This window comes from Cetorhinus maximus, chromosome 6 (assembly GCF_964194155.1).
Source record: "Cetorhinus maximus chromosome 6, sCetMax3.hap1.1, whole genome shotgun sequence".
NCBI classification, from domain to species: Eukaryota; Metazoa; Chordata; class Chondrichthyes; order Lamniformes; family Cetorhinidae; genus Cetorhinus; species Cetorhinus maximus.
This window is the reverse complement of record NC_135884.1, coordinates 51,255,830-51,279,544: the sequence shown is the minus strand read 5'-3', so window position 1 is coordinate 51,279,544 and position 23,715 is coordinate 51,255,830. Positions and strand designations below refer to the sequence as shown.

Below are 23,715 nucleotides of genomic sequence, written 5' to 3'. Positions count from 1 at the left end.
ATGTGAACTGGGCGCCTCAATGTGGACAATGGTGCCTGGTGTTGCCCCATGGTAAGCCATCTAGTCCAACATTTCATGGTGCTTTTTAATTCATGCGGGACTTCCAGTTTGCAATTCTAAATGCCACTTGCCTTTCTGGATCACAGCAGGTCTTTAAACCTCTTCCTGCGCTGGATCCAGGTTGGTGCAATGACACCTCAATTGCTTACTATGGCACTAATCCCTCAAAACCAGCTTTGCTAGCCGGGACATGTAATTTGTGTGCCTGACAGCAGACTCCCAAACCAACTGCGCTACTCAGGAGTAGCAGGAGATTCTCAGAAGTACAGCAGAAACACTTTAGGGATGTTCTTAAATCATCCTGAAGATATCAAACATCCCTGTTGACTCATGAGAGACCCCGGCTTGTGATGGACCAAAATGGAGAAGGTTCATTCGGGAAGGCACCAACACGTCGAGATACTTCATCGGGAACACACAGGCAAAGTTGAGGCATCGGAGGAGCACACAAACGTCCAATAACTAATCTATCCGACCCTTCAAGCACCACCTGCCCCACATGTGGCAGAGTCTGAAGATTGTGCATTGGACTTATCAGTGTAGTGCAAGGATGTTTGGCATAGCAAGGGTTAATGTGGGGCTGGCGAACAGGGGCACCTACATTGTGACGTAGAGGGTTACAAGATGGCAGACTGTGTGTAGGGAGTGTCTGGGAGAAGTGGGCATGAAGATAGCACCTAGTTAGGACTATACCTTGGAGATATGTATATAATTGTGTGTTAACAATAAACAGTTTATGTTCAACCACACAAGCCTCCAGACTTCTTAGTGAGACACTAAATAACCTTACAACAATCAACCATCTCAGAACCGGAGTGGAAGCAAGTATCCTCCATCCTGAGGGACTGCCAAAGAAGTAGCAGCAGCTTTATTATGCCTCACACCTCCAGCCATGTCTCCTTCATTAGGCTTGATGGTCACTTCCTCCCATCTGCTGGAAACAGGACATCTCCGCTCAGTCCTGTTGCCTGAAGGAGCACCTCACAGAAGCATTGCTGAATCATGCAGTGACCCTTCTGTGTACTGCAGCTATTCTCAGTTGCCTCCATTGCTATGGACCCCCTCCTTTTTAGCCTGTGCAGCCTCTCTGAATGCTGGAAATGTGTCTTTAAAAATGGCACCTCAACACGAGCTGCCCCCTGCTACCCTTAATTGGCCAGCTTCTCTATCTGCTGGCCTTTAACTGGTTCTTCCTTATAAAATCACCAAGGACGTTCCACCACCTGCCTATGTGTGCCACCAACCTGGATATCTCCCACCAATGTTTTCCCTGAAAAATTTCAGCTACTCAGAGAGAGTTAGCTTAGATTTGTAAAGTGTCGATCATGCCAAAAACTCAAATGTCTTAAATGCATGTAAAACAATTACAGGAACATCTGTTGTACACAAAGCCAAGCTGTTTGCTTTGAAAGAACTTGCTGCTTTTAACTCCATTCACAATCTCAGGCTGCCCCAAACAGCTTCAGAGCCAAGGAAATACTTCTGAAGTTCAGTCAATGTTGCAATGCAAGAAACGTGCCAGCCAATTTGTGCAAAGCAAGGTCACTCAAACAAGAATGAGATAAATGACCAGATCATCCCTTTTCAGGTGTTGTTGAGAGATAAATGTTGAGAAGGACACCAGAAGTATTCTTTCAAAAGTGCCATGGGATTTTTTTTTTTTTACATACACTAAGGCGGCTCACAGGGCCTTGTTCTAATATAACGCCCAAAAGACAGCACCTCTGACACTACAACACTTACTCAGTACCACACTGAAGCGTTTGCCTAGATTATAGGCTCAAGCTTCTAGAGGGGGGCTTGAACCCATAACATCTTAACTTAAAGACAAGATAGTTAACAATGAGCCAAAGCTGACACCATGCAAAGCAGCTGTCAAAAAGTAAACACTTTAGAATACTGCATTCTGTCAGAATGCCAAAATGGATTACTTGCACTATTGCTTGCTTACTGAGAAATATCATCTTTGTTTTTCATAGGATTTGGCTTCCACTCTAAAGCGAAACAGGATTGTATCTGGGCAGCAGTCCTAAAACATTCAATAGTACCCTCTCCACCTGCCAGCTTCACATTGCAGAGGTGAAGCATTCATGAAATGTTTAGCAAAGATTCAGTTAAAACATTCTGAGAAGGGCAGTGATATTTTGGACTTAATATTCTTTGGAGCATTTCAAGTGCTTTTTATGTCAAGCACTGTCCTGCTGATGAATTGCTTCTGCGTAATTATGAATCCAATGGCACATTATTCACTTCATGTCAAAATATAAAGCTTTTTTGGCCCAATAAATAGTGATAGAAGAGAACACAAATTGTAACAAATGCAATTATGTCAGAAGTTAGTAATTACAAGGCCCAATAACCTTGATACTCAAAACAAGCATCAGGGGAATAGGAAACATGGTAAAACTGGAATGCTTGATTTTCCTGTGCAACAAAATAGCTTTTGCAACATAATGACTAAGTGACAAACTTCCTGTCCACATTCTGAGATGTAGATCTGCATAAATATATGAGATGGGATTTCCCCATTGCTTTATTATATGTCCATCTTAACTGGGCTCATGGCTCCGGCCATTGTGGAGTTCATCAGTGGAATTGATCTGTTGGAGATGTTGCCTTTTGGATGAGACGTTAAATAGATGCAAATAAAAGATCTCATGACACCATTTTAAAGAGCAGGGGAGTTATTCCTGGCGTTTTTGTCAATATTTATTCCTCAATCAACATCACAAAAACAGCTTATCTGGTCATTATCAGATTGCTGCTTGTGGGAGATTGCAATGTGCAAACTGACTGCCGTGTTTCCTATATTACAACAGTGACTACACTTCAAAAGCACTTCTATGGCTATAAAGTGCTTTTGGGACATCTGGTGGTTGTGAAAGGCGCAATATAAGTGCAAGTCCTTCTTTCAAAGTTTCTAGTACTCTGCTAAGTCTACAGCTCAAGCACTGTGGCCATTTTAGTTGCTGAGACACCGGGAGAAGTTTAATCATTGGTGGCCTTGTGCAGAAGAGCCATGAGGCTAATGCCTAGGAACAAAAGTCTGAGTTAAGAGGAAAGACAAGATAAAAGCCTTTTTAGGCCTTGAATGAGGTCAGCTGAGAGGTGATCTTATAAAGATATAGTAGATAGTAAACAGTATGAAAAAGGTAAATCTGGAAAGTGAATAGAAATGAATTGCTAGAATAGGTTAAAAGTAGTAAAAGGCAAACTTATGATTTATACCATGGTCACTGGATGTGGAATGGACTCCCTGGACAGGGTGAAGAAAAGAAAACTGGCATCATTTAGGAATTAAGTGGATGCTGCAAAGGTGGCAGGTGAAAGGGAGGTGTACTAGCTGGGGAAGGAGGAACTATATGGCCATTCTGGATAGCTGAATGAAAATGGGCCAAATGGCTTTCCTCACCTATAATTATCCTGTCATCATTTTGCTCTGCCTAATTTTCAGTTGGCTCATTTACTACACATCAGACAAACAATCTGATGAAGTAAAATGAATATGAAAGAAATCCATCCGTGGTTTGCAACGCTCTAGTTCAATTACAACAAATGACAGCAAGTCCATTGTATCATATTAGCCCTTCAGATAGGTGATCCAGTTCTGCACAATTCATAAAATAAGGCTTCCCATGAGGATTATATGCTGTCAGAATGAGATGCCTGAGATAAGGGTAAGAATTGCCACAACCTGTATAGGACTCTACATTATAAATGGTCTTCAAAAGGAGGTACCTAGAGCACAGGATGGTGTGGTTCCATTGGAAACAATGTAAACTGACTTTTTTGTTGTGTGCTAATCAACCTTTCATGGTTTGGTGAAGGTAGAGCCATAGATTAGTCAACAGAGTTGTAGGAATATTCTCCCACATCCTTGGCAGCATGAAGGCCAAAATGAGTTTTTAAAACTTTGCCTCCTCAATCCAGTTACGTTAATTGTGAGCAAGACTTTAAAAGGATTCCATAAACATAATTACTAGAAATGGACTGGTTTATAAATGAAATGATGTAAAATTAAAAACATGAGTACATCTGAAACACAAGATCACTCCAACATCCTGTGAAGGCTGCTGCCATTGGTGAGTGAGAAAAACAGCAACTATGCATCCCGTCATGCTGTAGCTTCACAGGCAATTACCACATACTCATCATTCCACCTACTCTGGACAGTCACGAGCAGCAATAAACCCACCCAAATCGAAGACCAATAACAGGTTATAATTTTAGAAACAAGAAAAAGCAGTTTATATGCCTGACTGTTTGCTGCAGTGACAAAAAATAGGAAGTAAATATCAAATCGTACACACCTTTGGAAAGCAGAAGTCATATCAGTTTGAACAGAGCAGAAGCTGGGAAATGCAAAACTGAGGTGTTAGAGCACGACTACTGACCAGAGGTTATAATTACAGTGGGGCAATGTTTACATTGTCAGTTTTCATTACAAATGTGGAGAGGTATATAACAGGAAAAGTGACAAGGTAAGGTTAGGAGATAAGACATATATTTTAACCCATCATTTAGATATATAAAGTACCTTGGGACATTTTACTATGTTAAATGTATTACATAAGTGCAAGTTGCTGTTTATGGGGGTCGGGTTATACAAAAAAGGGAAAACGCTTTTTGATAGAGGAAAAGGAGATCAAAATACAGACGTTCATAAATAGAGGGTAGGCAATGGTCTTAGTTCAAACTTCCTGCACTCAAACATTGCTATTTAAACCCTTGCCCGAAAGCCTCTGCAAAGCATGAACATTCCACAAACACAAATAACAATCCTTTTAACTGTAGCCATAGAAAAAAGTAGATATTCTTGTTACTAGCTCGTCAAAAATAATCACAATTTTTAAAATTTCGTACTAATATCTGTCAGAGCACAAGACAGATAGTGGTGGAGGAATGCAGCAATGTACCCGAACACTGCCGCCACTCCCCAGAATCATTCACACAGACAATCGCATCGTACATTATGCCCTGAAGAAAACCAATGGCATATGTGCTGTAGCCAGCGGCATATTACGTAAGCAAAGAAAAACAATGTTTCCTTAGAGAACAAGTTTGTAGTTCAGAAAATACTTTCATCCATTGCCGAGATCCCCGCAGTGTGTACAAATCTATGGAGATGGAAAGATTTTGAAGCACTTAGTGACAAATCTAAACTATTTTCAGGAAGAGATTCCTTCACTTTGCTTTAAGCTCGGATGCCACTCTGAAGCCCAGTGCCTGGGTTGCAATGAGAGCTGCCTGGTGCCCCGCACACAGAGCTGGAGCTGAGACTGGCCGCTGCTTACAATGCAAAACAGGGTCGGAGCGTTTCCCCCAGCTCTTACCTGTCGCTCGCTGGCTTTTTGCGTCTTTTTGTGAAGAGACGTGGCTGTTGGCTTAAAATGGGCCGATGCAGCAAGCGGAAGGCGGTCGGCTGGTGAGTAACCAATCGACCCCGAACTCCCTGGGCGACCTGCAAAGCTGCCCCTTGGTCTGTTCGCGGTGGTGGTTCAGCAGCCGAGTTGCCCAGCAGCAGATAGAGGAGCAGGCGGCCAGCAGCCAGGCAGGCAGCGATTACAGCCAATTTATTATAGTGAAGTTTCATTGTGTCAGCTCACAAGATCCGCTCCCCACATCCACGTCATTTGCTGTGTACTTTGTTGCCGTAAAGTTCCTCATACTTTGTCGGAAATTAATTCCAGATTTCACTTTTTTTTTTGGCCTCTTGTTTCTGCTTTATTGGTGCAGCGCGCACAACGCCCCCCATTCAACGTAACAAACCCTCCCCTCAGCATCTTCCGCTCAGGCGGCAAGAGACAGCGCTATATCGCATCCCCATCACTAAAAAGGGGGCGGGTTGTATTTAACCCTTCAAAGCTTGTATCATTTTAGCTGGTTGACAGTGTTGAGGTGGGGCGAGTTGGTGTTGCAGTTTGTTTCAAGAGCATAGCAACTGGAAAATTGCAAATGCTCTTGTGGATTCGCACTGTGGTCTTTTTACTTCAGGTTTCTAGCTTTTGCAGTTCCCTTGCCCTTGCAAATTTAGAAATGTGTTTGTTCTTTTGTAATATTCAGCTGGAGAACGATATAATATCACCCATTTAAAAAAAAGTTCCAAAAATGGCATAGACTGGCTGTTGGTGCTTAGATGTTGAAAGAGCAGAGTCGCTGGTAGCACTGCATTCACATCTTATGATAGTGCTTCCCAGACAGAAATATACTTATTAAAGCCAATTCTGTCAGGAAAATATATGCTACATAATATATAAAAGCAAGACCAAAAATGTTGTTTCATGTGCCAAAGAAGAAAAAAATGCCAAATTCAAAGAGAAAAATAAAACGGTTGGCATCGAGTGTGTAGATTTCTCTCAAACCCTAAAACTGAAAGAATAGTAAGCTTGGGGGAAAATTAATGGGCCGGGTTTTGCAGTTGTAATGATGGTGAATCTAACAGTGTTTACCGTCATTACTCTTTAAAACTGACAGCAACTTCTGGTGTTCGCACGTAACAGTTAAATGCAAAAATCCGGAATTTGCTGTCAGTGATTCTCTATTCCTCCACAGGATGCGCTGTTCAAGTCCTCGCAGGCAAATCAATTAGAATTACTGAATTGACATGAACTTCCACTTTTTACACTAAGGTTAAAACCCTTGAAAAAGTTACACCTTGTTGGATGAGTTTTTAATAAGCTTTTTTAAAAATCCTTTCAGCCAACATTAGCCCATCCCTAATTGCCCTTGAACTGAGCGGTTTGCTAGGCCATTTCAAAGGGCAATACGAGTCAATCACATTGCTATGGATCTGGAATCACATGTAGGCCAGACCAGGTCAAGACAGCGCTAGGGGCACTTAAAGGGGCATTAGTGCACCAGATGGTTTTTTTTGACAAAAAAATTGTAGTTTCAGGGTCACTATTACTGAGACTAGCTTTATATTCCAGGTTTTATTAACTGAGTTTAAATTTCACCAGTTGCTACAATGGGATTTGAACCTATGCCTCAAAACATTAATATGGGTCTCTAGATTATTAGCTCAGTGACACTACCACTATACCACAACCCCTCTAGTTTAAACCATAATTACTTCTGAACAACCTCTCTGGTCCTGAAAATGTAATTATACATTTGCAAAATATCCCTCTGAAATGCCCTAGTAAGCCATTCAGTTCCAGGGCAATTAGGGATGGGCTACAAATTCTGGCCTTGCCAGCGACACCCGCATCCTGTGACAGAATTTAAAAACAACTCTCAATTCCATGAAAAAAATTCCATAAATTTTTAAAATAATAAAAAATGGACTTCCCCAACACTACTGCAGCTTCAGGCAATCTGTTCTGTACTCCCAGATCCCAACATTACTCCTCTCCACTACTCTCCCAGGACAGGCACAACTCTCTATCAACCCAGTCTTCTACCATGACATCATTGCCTACCCTATCCCCCCTCTCTCAGATGTCTCACAGCCCATGATCCTTATTTTGCTCCTCTTACATACCAGGGCTCTGCTGCTCCTTTCAGACCACAGTGGTCTTATACCCTGAGGACTCCCTATCTGGTTTCACCCTCCCTGACAGCACTGTGCGTGTTTCTACAACACATGGACCACAGCAGTTCAAGAAGGCAGCACACCACCCCTTCTCAAGGACAATTAGGGATGGGCAATAAATGGTGGCCAAGCCAGTGACACCTATACCCAATGAATTATTTAAAAAAAAACCCTTCCCAGTACTCTGAATCACATAATCACAGAAATTCACTCAGAATCACACTCTAATACAGTGTCACCCTCCCAAAACTGACACAATGCCCAACCTCCAACTTACTACTGCCACGCTTCAACACCACTTGTACAACTTTCACAACTCAGAAATCTTCTCCCACCATTCCCACACCCAGTGATACACTTGCCTAATGGTCCCAGGCCATACTGCACTCACTATCCAGCAGCAGCCTTCAAGAACTACCTAACCACCATTATTGCTGTATAAACAACTTGCCACACACCCCTGTGCATTCTGGAACACCTCGTCAATAATCTCTCTTCACATCCTGGGTTTTGTTACAATGAAAGTGATATAATTTGATACATACTTAAATCAAACATAGAGGTACAATCATAGCCTCTGATTTACATTTTCACTACATCTATGAACGTAATCATGGGATTTATGCCAACAATACAACTAACTTTCCACCAAAAATGCATAATAAAAATGCAATGCAGCTTATCAGCAGTTGTGACAGTATATTATAAAATACATGGGATAAAAGATTGTATCCTCAAACTGACCAGGAGTGACACCACAAGAGATCAACTTATAATATATTAAAAATACTGCTTATAGCATCCAATGTCCATAAGTGTAAAACCTACTTCCTGTAACATTTTTCTGTCTTGTTTTTCTTTCATGTTTAGTCTTATTACTTCTAGTCCTATTTCCTCTACCTACTCCTGATTAGTTAATTTCTCTCACCAATTCTACCCTCCCAAGACTGTTCCACCTTGCAAGCCACCACACTGGAATTGTTGCTTAACCACTCATTTCCCTCACCCAACCTCCCTGGGATCCATAATTCTTGTTTCCCAACATGTAGTCAGCAAATACAGTGAAAGTACACAAAGCACTTTAATCCACCAATGGCCAGTGCTTGGAAACTGGCTTTTGAAATTAATAAACCTTGACACCTTAGTCTCCAAAATATAAAATAAATAAACTATATGGAATTTTGGCTGCAAAGAACAAATATGATAAATGAATAATAGAGTGGACGATCAACAGTTAAATAAATAAGCATCAATAGATATGGCTACAAACAACTCATTCAATATATAACTCAATCAATTGTAATGCCACAAGCTATAAATGATTAAGTCAGTAGGATTAACAACAAATAAATAGGTTGTGAACAAACACATCATTAAATATGGATGACTGTTTCCAAAAGAATAATATTGCGAGGAATGACTGAATTACTTTCTTTTCCTCTCCACCTTCTTCCCTTTCCCCTGCTGTATTCTGGTCCCAAGACTTACTCTACCCCATACCTCCTCCTTCACCACTCTGCCCATGTGCACTTTCATCCACCTTGGAATAATACTGTCCCTGACATCAGAATCGTAAGTCAGATTCTAAAGGATCTACCATGGGTGACATAAAAAACACAAGATAGATTTTTTTTTGCCACGGATGTAGTTTACTTTCAAATGACTTGAAGCAAATTCAGAGGTCACCAGAAGTGTATTGCTTTCTTTTCCTCTGCTCAATTTATATAATTCTATAAAGTGCCAAGTGCTGTGTTAGACACGTGCAGTGAGGTAGCCTAGTGGTGGGAGCTAAAAATTGCAATTTATGAACACTTGATTGAAGAGTGGCAGAATATGGGGTAACTTTGAAGAGGCTGTGTAGGCATTTCAGCCTGTTGATATTCTTTGTGAAGATTGAGAAGGGGGACGGGCAAGTCACCGTCAAAAATGCATGGACAGATGCTGACTGATCAGTGGTGCATTTCTAGCATAGTCTGTTTTATTTCAGATTAACTTGTGCAGAAAGCAACTAGTGTCTGCTATAAAGTTGGCAAAATCAATAATTTGCAAAGCTCTCTGCCCTGGATGTAACTGATTGTCAATTAAAGTCCAATCTTCTGAATTCAAGTTCAATAAATCAATATTCTCTGACTGATTATTTGGAGGTTAGCACTAATTAGATTTTTAGAATAGTATACCAGTGGCTTAAAGCTTCAGTAGCAGTTGAAACTGTCCATATCTTCTTACTTGTCAATTTAATATACTGAACTGTACAATCTATTATTTTTTCAAAGGAAATAGGATTATCTAATCCCTTGGTGATGTAGTGAGTAGATCCCTGCCTCTAAATTAGAGATTCTTGGTTCAAGTCCTACTCCAGAACTTGATAGCTAACAGAGATGTGTTCATAATGTAGCCAAACAGGTTGAGCATCAACCCGCAAATCCTTTCAACCCATGTCAATGGCAGGTAGTAAGAGTGGGAGAGATTCCTGGTCAGCCATGTGATGGAAAGAAAGTTGGAGCCTCTCCCATCACCATCCATAGCTCCACACTACAACATGCTTATAAAAGTACATGCTGCCATAGCAATTCAGACTCCCTGAGTGATCTATAACACACCACCGCCAATCTATTAATAAATGTGCTCTTAATGATTTTGCCTTCTGCCTGCCATTTAGTCAGCTGCAATTTCTGGTTTGAAGAGACTGTATTGCAAATAAACTCTTTTGTGAGCTTTGTTTAATTTAGATCAAATACATCACACACAATAACTGTATTTCTTGAAGTAAGTGCAATCAGGATTTAATCATTTCTGAAATTAGGCAATATAGATAAAGAGGAGAAGAGAATTTATTGGAAACGTATTTTACATGGTTAACAATATCTCCACAAGTGAGACAGACCCAGTAGCTCAGAAGATGTGGTGTAGGCCCAAAAGTTGGAATAAAATGAAGCAGAACTATTATAAACTAATTTGGGGTTGAATGACATCATGAAAAACACATCTTCTTGAAACAGATAGCATTCTTTGTCTGGGTTGGTGACTGTAAAGATCATTATAATTAGCTGCTCCATGATTGCCCATCTCAATGTGACTACCTTCACTTGGTTCTGATTGCAGTCAGAGCATCTCCAGCAATGCTTCTCTTCCTGCCCCTGCACCAATAAAACGATTGTTCATTGAGATTCACGTGCCCATATCGATTTTGGACCTTGAGAATCATGAAGAATTTAGCACTGTGTGGGCATATAGCGACCTCTTCAATTATTGGCAGAGGATAATGCTCTCACTTGACAGCCTTGTTAAGTCTTTAGGATCCAGCAGATGTGTAGTGTGCTTCTTATGGAAGACCACCATTGAACTGGTCCATGAGATTAGCATTGTTGATGTTGTCTTGTGTAATTAGACCATTCAAAATTACCTTCAGCTTCTCATTAAAGCTGCTGGTATGCAACGTGGGACATGTTGGGCCAGATCTACTGCCTTGTTGAACCCGACTGGGTACTATCCCTCAACTTCACTTCCCAATCACTCAACAACCAAGGACATTTCAACTGCACCTTCCAAACCCGTGACCTCTACCACTTAGATGGACAGGGGCAGCAGACACAAGGAAATACCACCACCTGCAAGTTGCTCCCCCCCCCCCCCCCACCCCCCGCACCACCCCACAAGCCACACACCATCCTGACTTGGAATTTTATTGCCGTTCCTTCACTGAGGCTGGATCAAAACCTGGAGGTCCCTCCCTAACAGCACTGTGGGTGTACCTAAAACACGTGGATTGCAGCTCAAGAAGGCAGTTCACCACTACCTTCTTAAGGGCAATTAGGAGTGGGCAAAAATACTGGCCTTGCCAGTGGCCCATCCCATGAATGAGTCAACGCTCCTTAGTTAGGCTTGTAGCCATTGATCATGTATACTAATATTCTAGTAGATGGTGTTCTACTTTAGTTGTGCTACCAATGAAATTATGGTACAATATGTACTTATAGTCGCCATGTTGGACCAGGATTTGTACTTGACGCCTAAAGGGGAGACTTGTACCCCCAAAAGCAACAATCTCAGTCTTAAATGGTTCAACATTTGCAATCTTCAAATTTCTTGTTCCTACTTGGTATAAGTGAAGCTCAATTGTTGTTTACCCGCCCCTATCTGAAATCTTAATTAGTTTACTGACTCCAGCTTAAGTATAACACACTGTTTTATCCAAAATAGTAGGACAAAGACTGCTTTTGTGTTTGGTGCATCTATCGCTCTATATATATAAAATAACAAGCTACCTTACAGTAGTTTCAGAAACTGCACAGTAAGCTGCTTTCTTGTACCAAACAAGAAGTAAGAAAGATAACTCCAAGAAATCACCTGAGAACTCACATAATGAATCCCACGGTGGTGCTGCAATGTCATGTACCCACAATCAACAAGTGTCTCACAAAACATCTCACTCACTTACTACCCCTCTGCTCGCTGAGTATACATTAGCTCCTGCTCCTCCTAGAAATATCTCAAATCCTTCCCTATCTTTGTAAGCTTCCTTTCTGAGAACTCTGTTCCTCCAACTCTTGAACTCCTGGGCATGCCCCACTTCCTTTGCCCATCCTTATGGCTCATCTAGGTCCCACGTTTTGGAATTCCCTCCCTAAACTCTTCTGCTTCTCCAGCTCCTCCTTTAAACCTATCTCTTCATTCAGGCTTTTAGACACTCCTAAAATCTCATTCTTTGGTGTCATTTTTTTTGTCGGGTTACGCTTCTGTAATATTTTATTTAGAGGTCAAATGTGTACATGCAGTTGTTGTGTTGGCTATTAACTTACAAATAAATAATGACTACACTTCAAAAGCAAAAGACAACACAACAACAACTTGCGTATATATATATATATATATAGACGGGTAGTTAAATAGATCTAGAAATAATATCAAGGGTTTTCAGGTGTTGAAAGTTGAATGAACTTTCTTTCACTTTCTTGCGTCTTGGCTGGGCAGAGGATACTCCTCGCCTCTAGGTGGCGCTGGTTGCCCACTTGACGAGAGGCTGTTCTTTTTCCAGATAGTATATCGTTGGAAGGACCGTGAGTCATTGGGGTGGGCACGTTAGGACAGTCAGCTGGATGCTGGAATCCGCGGCAATGGAATACTGAGGCGCTGAACATTCGGAGGGACAAAGGGAAATGGAACACTGAGGAACGGGACATTCGGAGGGAAATAGAATTAGAGGAGGGAACGTTCGGACAGCCAGACGTTCCGCTAAGGTCATTACTGCGGACCCACAGTGAGACTGGAAGCTGCTCATTGACTCGGTGCTGAGGCGGCTTCCGGGGAGCACTGGCTGAACCGTCCTACTCAAGTGTGCTGCAGTATTGCACTTGGTCATCGTTTACAGAAGGTAATACATGCGCAAGATATCGAGGTCACGCTGATTGCACCAGTGCAGGAGAGTAAACTCAGGGCACAAAGTTGAGTTAGGAAAGCCTATTTAATCAAACGCATTAAGATCTAGTACAAAACATTCACATAGTGTCCTGATTTACATGCTTTCTCTTTAACAGGTACAAAATACCATTGGTGCAGCAGTGACTTTAAATTTGCCACAATCCACTCTATCAGCTCCCTAGGTGTAACAAAGAATGTTTAAAAAAGTTAATATTAACTGGTAATGTTTTGACATGTAATGATATTAAATTTACTACTGTTAGTTTTGCTGAATGGAATGCAAAATTGTCAAGTGTTTCAGTGAGGCTTGATGTGTGAAATATGTGTGACAAGTCTGCAATTCGTTCATGATTTCTGTATTGGCAGTCATTTGAAAGGGATGTGGCTCCATTTTAGAATACTTCAGTCTTCATAAAATATCTTTAACAACTCCAAGTGAGGTACAAGATTGGGGAACTGTATATGTGTATATGGTTAGTGTGAACATGAATAAGTGTTTCTCCTGTTGTTTATATGTAAAATGGGCATTTGGGGCCAGCACTGACTTTGTGTTTTTAAAAAAGCATAAGAAACAGGAGCAGGAGTAGATTCTCCTCAATCCTGCTCTGCCATTCAGTAAGATCACGGCTCATCATCTGCCACACCTCCACTTTCTGCCGTAGCCCCATACCTCCAGATTACCTCACATCTCAAACGTATGCCGCTCGATCTCGCAGCCCAGGCACCTGCCGGGTGGCCTCAGTCTTGATTATACTCAGTGACTGTATATCCACAGTTCTTGGGAGTAGAGAATTCCAAAGATTTCTGCTCTGCTGAGTGAAGAAATTTCTCCTCATCTCAGTCCTAAAGGAGTGACCCTTCATCCTGAAACTGGGAACCTAGTTCTTGATCCTCCAGCCGGGGGGGTAAAGTCTCTCAGCATCCCCCCGACAACCCTTGAAGAATATTTTAGGTTTCAATAAGGTCAGTAAAAACATATTATAACAGATCCTGATTACCTCGGCATTTTTATTTCAGCACCTTAAGTTCTCTTGTGCAGCAGCCATCTTTGCTGACACTGTTTTGGTGAATGTTTTTAACTTTTAGTCAGTGATTTGCGTTAGTGAATAATTTGGTTTTTGGGAAGGTGGTAGTGGCTTGACTTTGGTGGAATGTAGTGATCTGTGATAACGTGATGCTTATGATTGGGAAATCGACAAACATTTTTATTTCTCAAATCACAATTTACAGTTAAGTAAGTAGAGAATGTGAGGGAGGGGATTGTGTAAGTACATTCAAAGCCTTCGATCTGCACAGGACCCAGAATCAGATGTGCTGGATAGATTGCAGTGCCTGTCTAATTTGTTTGATTGCTTTAGGAATGTGATAATATCTTTCTTGAATCCCTTGGTTTAGATCTGCAGATTTTCTGTTGGAATTGCTTTGAGACTTGAGGGTCCATCTGATTTTTCATCTCTTCAATGACTTTGGTACACTTCTGCTTTGGGTTGCACTCCTGGTGATCTTTTGACTGCTGATATTCCCCATAGTACAACTCCATGGTATTAATGTAAATGCCCCTAGATCGTTGAAGTGAAATTTCTCTAAGTATTGGCCCTGCTTTCTGGGAGAAGGATTTTTGAAGAGATTTCTACTGCAGTGTACAAGTAAAATTTCACAGCTCAAGGTTTTCTCAGGACAGTAGGAGAACAATTCTGAACATATAGTGCAAGAACTTTAGGTTCCATAATCTTTTCTGCATTGTTGGTTGTGTTCGCTCTCTCCCAGCATTCATATCATGGACTCTTTCTTTCTCATACAGGCTATCTCTCTGCCTTTCTCACTCTGTCTCTTGAACAGCTACTGTTATCTGCTACAGTGTTTCACTTTCCATTTTCACCTCCTGCAGTAATGCTCTGTTTTATCTCTCTTGCTGTTCTCTTCTGGTTTCTCACTGGCTGAGAATGACTTGGTCAGGCAAATTGAGAATCAGTTTGGGCTAGATATGGAGGTGGGTAAGCAGGTAGGGAAAGTACTCATGGATGAGAAGACTGGAAGATGAGTGGTCTTCAAAAGCCAAAGAAGACTGGATTGACAGGCTGGAAAGACTCTGTACCATTCCTCCATGGTGTGCGTGTGTGTGTATTCAAAATCAGTGAATCTCTTCCTGAATGTTGCTCAGATCCCAAGGTTATATAGCACCTTTCACAACCTCCAGATATCCTGAAGTGCTTTCCAGCCAATTAAACACTCTTAAAGTGTAGTCATTGGTGGAATGCAGGAAATATGACAGCTATATCAATGATGTGCTAATAATCAGATGATATGTTTATTGGTGTTGCTCGAAGGGTAAACACTGGCTGGGACACCAGGAAAATTCTCCTGTTTTTCTTCAAAATAGCACCATTGGATCTTTGACTCCTACCTGACAGGGTAAATGGGACCTTGGTTTACCTCTGAGTGTGCAGCACCCCCTCAGTACGGCGCTAAAATGTTGACCTAGGTTGTTTATTTTTGGTACTCAAGTCCCTGGAGAAGCAAGGTCAATTTGTGTCACAGCTCAATCTGCTTATTTTGGAGCAGTCAGCATTTGCTTTGCCCACCATAGCGCTGGAACACAGAAGCCCCATTCTGAATGAAGCACGGTGGCACTACCATATTCTATATCCATTGGCTTCAGCGTCTTGTTTAAGATGTTATGATTCCAGACTGTATAATAGATCAACATGTGTGTGGGTGCAGTGACTGGAACTTGTAATTGTCATTGGGGACTCCCAGGGAATGGCATATGTTTTAGTTAGTTTGTATTTTTGTTGGTGTAACAGACTAAACCACTTGATCTGCCACTGAATGTCAGGTTCCCTTAGATATAGGGATTCAAGATTTATTGCCTCCTCCCAGGTCTACCAAAATTCTTGTCTTGCGAATAACTCTCTCTCTCTCTCTCTCTCTCTCTCTCTCTCTCTCTCTCTCTCTCTCTCTCTCTCCCCCCCCCCCCCCCCTCCATTACTCTGGAGGGGTAGCTTGAATTATTCTGCTGGATGTAGTTGCAATTAATCTTTGTTCCAGTAGATTGGTGGTCAGGACCAGTACCACGTGGCTGACCTTAAAACCCCTTGATTTAAGTCCAGAGCCTCTTGCGAAGCCAATAGAAAATGATAGCAGTGCTTTCAGAATCCTTGGTAGAGTGGAATGCATTTTAAATTGTTTTCCTTTTTGAGCAGCTTGCCATTAGCTATGTCCCAAATTAGGAAGGCGTTACACAGTTCGGCATAAATCACTGCACCCAGTCTTCTGTTTTACACATGTTGAGCAGAGGCCTGTTATCTGTACTCCTTCAAAATGTAACCAAGACTTTGATTAAGCCTCACACTTGTCTATTCATTACTGCCTCCTCAAAATACACGGATATCTTTGATCATTTACAGAGCTGCCCAAACTGTAACGAATAACTCTATTCTTTCTTATTTTGCCAGCAAGCTGTATCCCAACGGCCTGAAATAACTTCATGTTTTCTTTTGCCAGTTCTCCCGAGTTTCTTCAGACCAGTTTTTAGTTCTGCCAGTTGTATTCCTCCCCTGGAATACATATATTTCTGGTGCACTTCCTGCTGCTCCTATCATCATTTTGGATTTCTTGGATAATCCTCTGACAGTAATTTACCCAATATTTTACTTTCCATATCAAACATAGGAACTTGTGACAGGAGAAGACTAGCTGATTCATTTAAGCCTATCTTCCATCATGTTATAATGTAGACATAGTTTCACCCCTATCCCCACACCCCCATCACACAATTCCCTCAGAGAGGTCCAAGGCCAGAGGAGCCAAACATGGGGCCAATTTAAAAAAAAACAATTCTGGGAAATCCCTCTCCAGCCCACCAAGGTGATCATGTAGGATTGATCTGCAGCAATCATAGTGACTGCTGACATGAGTCTCCATTGATGCAGCCCCTTGCTACAGGTTGAAGTACCTACCACCCGCAGAAACTCATTCAGCCTCCTTTTGAATGCTTGCAGCGATTCATGGGCCGGCAACTTACTCCAGAGGGTCCCTCGGGGATTGCTGGGTGGGGGATAAAGCTTGTCTTGAGAGCTAACCGGCTTCCACACTTTCAGAACTTGGACTGATGTCACACTGTCCAGCTCAGATATTTAGTTCAATTAGCCTATCCATTTGGACAGAATATAGCCCCTCAATACTTTAAAGATCTCAGTCGTAGGTTCTTTCGTGTTTTGGAAGCTTTTCCACATGGAGTGTAAAGTGTGTTGAGTGAGAGAAATGTCACATTTCATGGCAGGACAAGCCCTAATGCAAAGAAAAGTAGAGCAAGTGCCAGTCTCTGACCTGTCTTTCAAAAGTGCACGACTGCCCTTTTATTTGACCTAACGATCCTTCATCGCAGGAGAATCGATCCCAGGCAAAGGAAAATGACATGTTTCCCAGCTGCTACAGAATGATTTCCTTACTCAGCAGCTTGTCCAAACAGTGAAAGCCTTGAGTTGTTGAGTTGTGTTCAATCTTTCGGTCCTCTTGAACTCTATTTTGTAACTTTGTGAACAATCGAGGTTAAGCACTAAATCATGTAGGAACCCCACTAAGATTGAAAGGAAGGCAAATGAATTTGGCCTGAGCAGTGCGTTCCAGCTTCAATTCAAATGCCTCTTAAGTTCTAGGAGGACAGATTAAGAGAATTTGAGTTAAAGCAAAATACTGCAGATGCTGGAAACCTGACACAAAGAAAGAAAATGCTGGAAAAACAGCATCTGTGGAGAGAGGAACAGAGTTGACGTTTCAAGAGCTGAAGAAGAGTCATACGGACTCGAAACATTAACTCTGTTTCTCTCTCCACAGATGCTGCCAGACCTGCTGAGTTTTCCAGCATTTCCTATTTGTGTAAGAGAATTTGAGTACTATACTTAAAGATGCTAAAAAATACTGGTTAGGGTGTGCTCTGAGCCTTTATTTAACATGGTAGAAAAGGAACATGTGTCTGTCACTGAGGCAAAAAAAAAGAAACTTGAGAGGAGCATTAGCCAAGTTAGTCTTTTTCTAAAGACAAGTCATTTGAGAGGAATTTGGAGTAGGGTGTTTTGGGGAACCTGGACAGTTATGTAACTCAAAAACAGAATTACCTGGAAAAACTCAGCAGGTCTGGCAGCATCGGCGGAGAAGAAAAGAGTTGACATTTCGAGTCCTCATGACCCTTCAACAGTGGTACAACTTTAAATGGGATGCAGATACAGAGAGAGGCTCACAGGTGTAAATCTTTGAACATGGCAGGACAAGTGGATAAAGTTTTTTCAAAAAAAAAAATGCACGTGGAGTTCTTGGCTTTATAATTGGAAGCCCAAAAGCTCAAAATGCTCAGCATTTAGAAATCGTTTTTTGGGTCTCAGTTGGAGTTAGGCACCACATTTTTTGGAGCGATGGAGAAGGTGCAAAGGAGATTTATTAAACCGGTACCAGGGATTTGGGGTGAGCAGGGGAGAAACCAGTTATTTAGAGAGACTGGCGAAGTTGGAATTGCTCTCTTTGGAGCAGAAAAGATGAATGGTTGGTAACCAGAGGGGACAGATTAAAGCTAATTGACAAAAGTGTTTGAGGGGAGGTAAGTGGAGGCTCAGTTGTGAGTATGTTTAAGACTGAGATTGATAGATTTTTTACATATTAAAAACATCAAAGGATACAGGGATAGTGGAGGAAAATGGTGTAGAATTGGATGATCCGCCATGATCTCATTAAATGGAGGATTGGACTCAAAGGGCTGAATGACCTACTCCTATTTCTTACGTTCAGAACTTATTCACCTCGGAGTTGTTCTGATCTGGAATGCAGTGTCTGAAAGTGTGATGGAAGCAGATTCAATAAGAACTGTCAAACAGAAATAGCTAAAAGGGGGGGAAATTACAGGGATTTGGAGAAAGAAGAGGGAATTAGGACAAGTTGGATAATTCTTTTGAAGAGCTGACACAGGCAAAGATAGGTTGAATGGCTTGCTGTGCTATATGTTTAAATTTTCTTGCGCCTTTCGGCAGTCAAATGGCCCAATGTATTATACGTACGGTGTATGTTATATCAATGTATATTACATCAGTCATTGACTCCTCATTCAGCCTCTAATAATTCTCCTATGGTGTTTTTTTCTTCTGCAAGATTAATGATTTATTTTGCTGGAACTTGGCATTCAATCTATTTGTTGTATCCTTGGAGTATTTGGTATTTTGTACTGGGGACTGACCATAGTGATCGAGTGAGCCAGCAGACGGTGCTGAGCTGTAGTCAAGGGACTCATTAGTTTTTTGATGGATTTTCACTGATTCCTCATGTTCACATGTCCTATTTTACACAGGAGTAAAAATTATGTAAGCTGAGAGAATCATTGTGATTTATCTGTCTTCTGTCAATTGGCTTTTACTTCTGCTAACCTTTGTTCTAAACACACCTGATTTGGATTTGTAGCCTTGGGATATACAATCTGTGACAGAGTTTTCAGTTAAGGATGTAGGTAGTTCGCATTTCCAGTGTATATATTCATAGCAAAGGATTAATCCTTCACCTGGGGAATGGTAATTCTCACAATATATGTAAGATCATGTTTTAGCTCAGAATTGTGGGGTCTTGTCTGTGGAAATTTTTTCTTGGACTAGGCATGTGAATAAATACCTGGGGAGTGCATGAATCACAATGCTTGTGGCTTCTGGTAATAACCAAGAGGTGTCAAAATCTTTTCTCGAAGAAGCTGTTCGAACCCAGATTTTCAAATAGGAGCATAGATTTATGTTCTAAGGAAGAGAAGCTGACAGTGGATAACTGCGGTAGCAATAAAAACATCTTCAGCTCTATTGAGAGTCAGAAAGTAATTAAGGAGTGTGCAGGTTGAAGGTTTCTTTGGGGCAAATTCAGGTTAACTCCCAAGATGTTGCAGAGGTTTTTACAATTACTCAGCTGGGAAATACAAACTGAGAGTGGGATGAAATCTCCCCTCCTAATTTAAACATATTAAGCCTTGGTATCATTCTGGTGAACCTGAGCTGGAAACCTCTCCAGGACCAGTGTGTGTCTTTTCTTTCAGTACCCAGAACTGAACAGAGTCCCAATGTTCCCTCTAATTTTCTCCATCTATGTGCAGAATGTATTTAGTTATGTGTACCACATCAAGGTAATGTGTAGATGTGTGCCACCAATAGAAACGAAAAAAATTATAATGTGTATTTTTTTAAAAATACCATTGTTATGGAAGAAGAAAAATAAAGAGTACTATCCTCGGCCATTGACACGGTAGCGCACTGGTCCACAAATTACCAGATTTACTGAATCCAATTTTAAATTTACCATGGTGACATTTGAACTCATGACCTCTAGATTTTAACTTCGGTACAATAACCACGACACTACTGTATGTGAGGGAGACATTTGTTTTTGTAATTGTTGCTTGTATTTCAGTCATTTGACAGAAGAGAAGTTGAATTAGCAGCGATGGCTCAAGACAAGATAAGGAACTTTTGTTTCCATTTGACAAGCTCCAAATAGAAAGAGCTAAGGAGGTTTACCTTTTGAATTGATGGAAAATGTGGAAAAGGCAACTTGTGTTTCTCACCTTATTTCACCATTACTTAAAACTACAATGAATAATGAGGAAAACAGCTCAGTAATTTGCAGAGGTAAAGTGTTTCTGTGAAACTGGAAAGAGGTGAGCTCTTATGAACTGGAGAGTGAAGGTCAGAGAGGCACAGTGTCCCTGTAAATTAAGTGAATATTGGAGGGGGAAACTACATCTCGGTACTGGGGAAGAGAGAATGGAATCCCAGGATAAAGAAAGACTGTTGAGGTAGTTTTTAAGAAAATTGTAGTATTTATTCCACGTAGTCTTTTTAGATTAAAAATCCATGAATTGTGAAGTAATAAACCCATTCAGCATTTTTAGAGTGAACTGTCTCTCTCAATGCATACAAAAGTGAATTGGGGAGAGGTAGTATTTGAAAGTATGCACAGTTTAAAATATCCCACGAGATAACCTCACTAGAACCTTTGCGTTTTTATTTTGAGATCTGGGCCAGGAATCCAAACTTTCACAAATGTCCTACAAATGCCCATGTGTTTTGAACGTGTCAATGTCTTTAGGGCCAATCTTCCTTCAGTAATTCTACAAAACCAGCTGCAGTAGATTGACTAGATCAGTGGTATTTACTGGCCCAAAAATCCTCTTACTAACTATTAATAATGTAACTCTTAATAACTTACTAACTCTTTCAACTTGCCTCCTGTTTGCCGCTTCCCTCTCCTGAACCCTCACTATGAGCAGGAAAGAAACTTGGCTGTTTTAGTGCACGAATCTCAAAAGGCTCACAGTCAATTCCACAAAGCTGCAGCAAAAGGAAATGAAGTATTAGGATGTATAGCTTTGTGATCCAATATAATACAAAAAGAACTATATTGCCCTTATAAATGACCTGGTTTGGCCTTGGTTAGAATGCCGAGTCCAGTTTGACTCGCGTTATGTGATAAATGATCTATGAGCCCTAGAAAAGACTCTGAGACCAGCTGCTAGATTGATGCCCATCTTAAAACAGCAATAGCAGCAAAAAATTGGATTAACGTCACAGTTTTAAAGTATGAAACCATCCCTTGGGGTTACACGCGAATCTGTTAGTCACCGTGGTTTGCTTGATAGCTGTGTCTTATTGGCTTTTAGAAAGGAAAAAGTTTAGATGGGGAGAATTAATTGTTGTCTTGGACATAGTGACGGGACTAGATTGTGTTCATATTGATCAGTTAGGGAGAACAGGGGACTGTGGGTATGCATTACACACAAATGTAGAGTTAGGATAGATGTTACTGAGGTTTGTCTTTTTGCATTGACCCTTTGAGCAAGTTGCTGGCTGGTGCAATGATTGGATTTACAGCCGGTGTCCAGAAGGAAAGTGCTGAGTTCCTGGCTTGTCGTTGATGTTACTGTACAAATGGTAAATAGCTTATTGGACAACAGACCTCATAGTCACCGGGTTCCTGAATCTCGGCTTGATTTCCTTTTGGAGGGTGGAGGGGAATTGCCCAGTTTTCTTCCCCCTGAATTAGCCGAGGATTCGTGTCTCCCCACCACCACACCCCATCCTGAATCAGCTGAGAATTTTTATCCCTGAGTTCTCCTGGGCGTAATGACATTTTATTTTTTTGCCTCTCCTGGACTGGGGGGCGGGTGTGGTAGGTGTTATACAATTAATATGTTAACGACGCAATATCAATGCAAATTGTTGGGCTGTGCGTGGGGACAGTGACACGGAATTGCAACATGACTGAATGGGACAGGCACAGTGATCATTTCTTGCCCATTTTGCCACACTGGGGCAACTTAGTTTTTATGAACAGGAATCTTTCGACATTAAGTTTGAGACATCACAGAGCTTGGTTTTAGAATTCAGCCAGGGAAAATCGGATGTCACTGGAAGTGATTCCAGCAATCAGTCAGAGGGGCCAGAAGCTTCCTGTCATTACAGCTCCCTTTATTAAAATGAGGCTTTTTGGCAATCACCCAATAGAGCTGAAACGTTGGAGCCCTTAACTAGCTCTGCCTGGGCTCTACAGCCTGGCTAAGGCGGTTCGAATCATTAGAGATTTATGGCTAGCAATAAATAACCGAGAGTGTAATTAATTTTGTGTCCGATCACTCCTCTTGCCAGACTCTTTAATTGCTGCCCTCGGGCAGTTCTTTCCTCACTGAGATGGAAACCTGGTTGATTCTCCGGGGAAGTGCGATGGGATCTGACTGCTGTCATTTTGGACGAGATGCTTTGAGAGGAGCTGCAGAAAGAAACTGCTTTGCTTGAATTAAATTGCGAGTGACATCTGTGTGATGATCCTGTCAGTGGAAAGCAGATAGCCCCATTATCAAGTGTTGAGGCCTTGCAAAATCGTGAGCAGCAGTGGGTTTAAATTATGTTGCAGTTTTCAGGATCGGGGCTTTCAGGAGGTGCTTCCATGTTTTTTAAAAAAACTTATCACCATTGGAAATCGAGGTGACTTGTGTGATTTATCTCGGTTTCATCAACTGGATGAGGCCTGTCCCCTATTGGAAAAGTCATTCACTTCAATCAAAACTTCAGTGTGGGGAGGACAGAAGATTAACCTACAATCCATTTGTTATGGAGTTTTCATTCACTGACGATCATGTAGAGTTTTAGACAGAAGTATTTGACCTTGTTTACGACTTGACTTCAAGAGAATTGAATTCTTCAGTTTGATTTACAACCAGATTACTACCAGATAACACCAGATTCTACATTTACGCGGATGACTCCCAGCTCTTCCTCTCCGCCATCTAGTGTCCCTCCATTATCTGTGCGGTCAGATTGCCAGCCTGACACCAGTCCTGGATGAGCTGAAATTTCTTCTTAGGTATCTGGAAGACGAAAGCCATTATTTTCATCCCCTGCTGCAATCTCTGCTCCTTGCCCTTGTCTCAGGCTGACCCAGAGTGTTGGCAATCTGTGTGCCCTATTTGACCATGAATTGAATTTCAGACCCCATGTTCTCTTCATCACAAGCTTCCACCCATATAGTCTCGCCCGTCTCTGCCCATCTGCAGCTGAAATCCCCATTCATGTTTATGTTAACCCAAGACTGGATTATTCCAATATACTCTTGGTCAATTTCCCACCTTACACCCTTCAACCTGAGAGGGCATGTCGAACTCTGCCTGTGCCCTAAACTGCATTTTAGTC

The 23,715-nt window shown here is 41.4% G+C and overlaps 2 protein-coding genes across 4 annotated transcripts in view; one reads left to right on the top strand and one right to left on the bottom strand.

Annotated features, from left to right (window-relative positions):
• gxylt2 (glucoside xylosyltransferase 2) overlaps positions 1 to 5,853 on the bottom strand; it is a 50,994-nt gene extending 45,141 nt beyond the window's left edge. The window contains exons 1-2 of one of the 2 annotated variants that reach the window (XM_078543725.1): positions 5,394 to 5,853; positions 4,371 to 4,412 (exon numbers count right to left, since the gene is read on the bottom strand). In XM_078543725.1, the coding sequence (XP_078399851.1) occupies positions 4,371 to 4,412; positions 5,394 to 5,653 (302 nt within the window). In that variant the 5' untranslated portion in view covers positions 5,654 to 5,853. The remainder of the gene's footprint in view (positions 1 to 4,370; positions 4,413 to 5,393) is intronic. The other variant, XM_078543726.1, reaches the window with a different exon arrangement.
• Positions 5,854 to 12,640: 6,787 nt separating this feature from the next.
• shq1 (SHQ1, H/ACA ribonucleoprotein assembly factor) overlaps positions 12,641 to 23,715 on the top strand; it is a 124,225-nt gene continuing 113,150 nt past the window's right edge. The window contains exons 1-2 of one of the 2 annotated variants that reach the window (XM_078543723.1): positions 12,641 to 12,965; positions 20,441 to 20,658. The gene's annotated coding sequence lies outside the window, so the exon portion shown is untranslated. The remainder of the gene's footprint in view (positions 12,966 to 20,440; positions 20,659 to 23,715) is intronic. The other variant, XM_078543724.1, reaches the window with a different exon arrangement.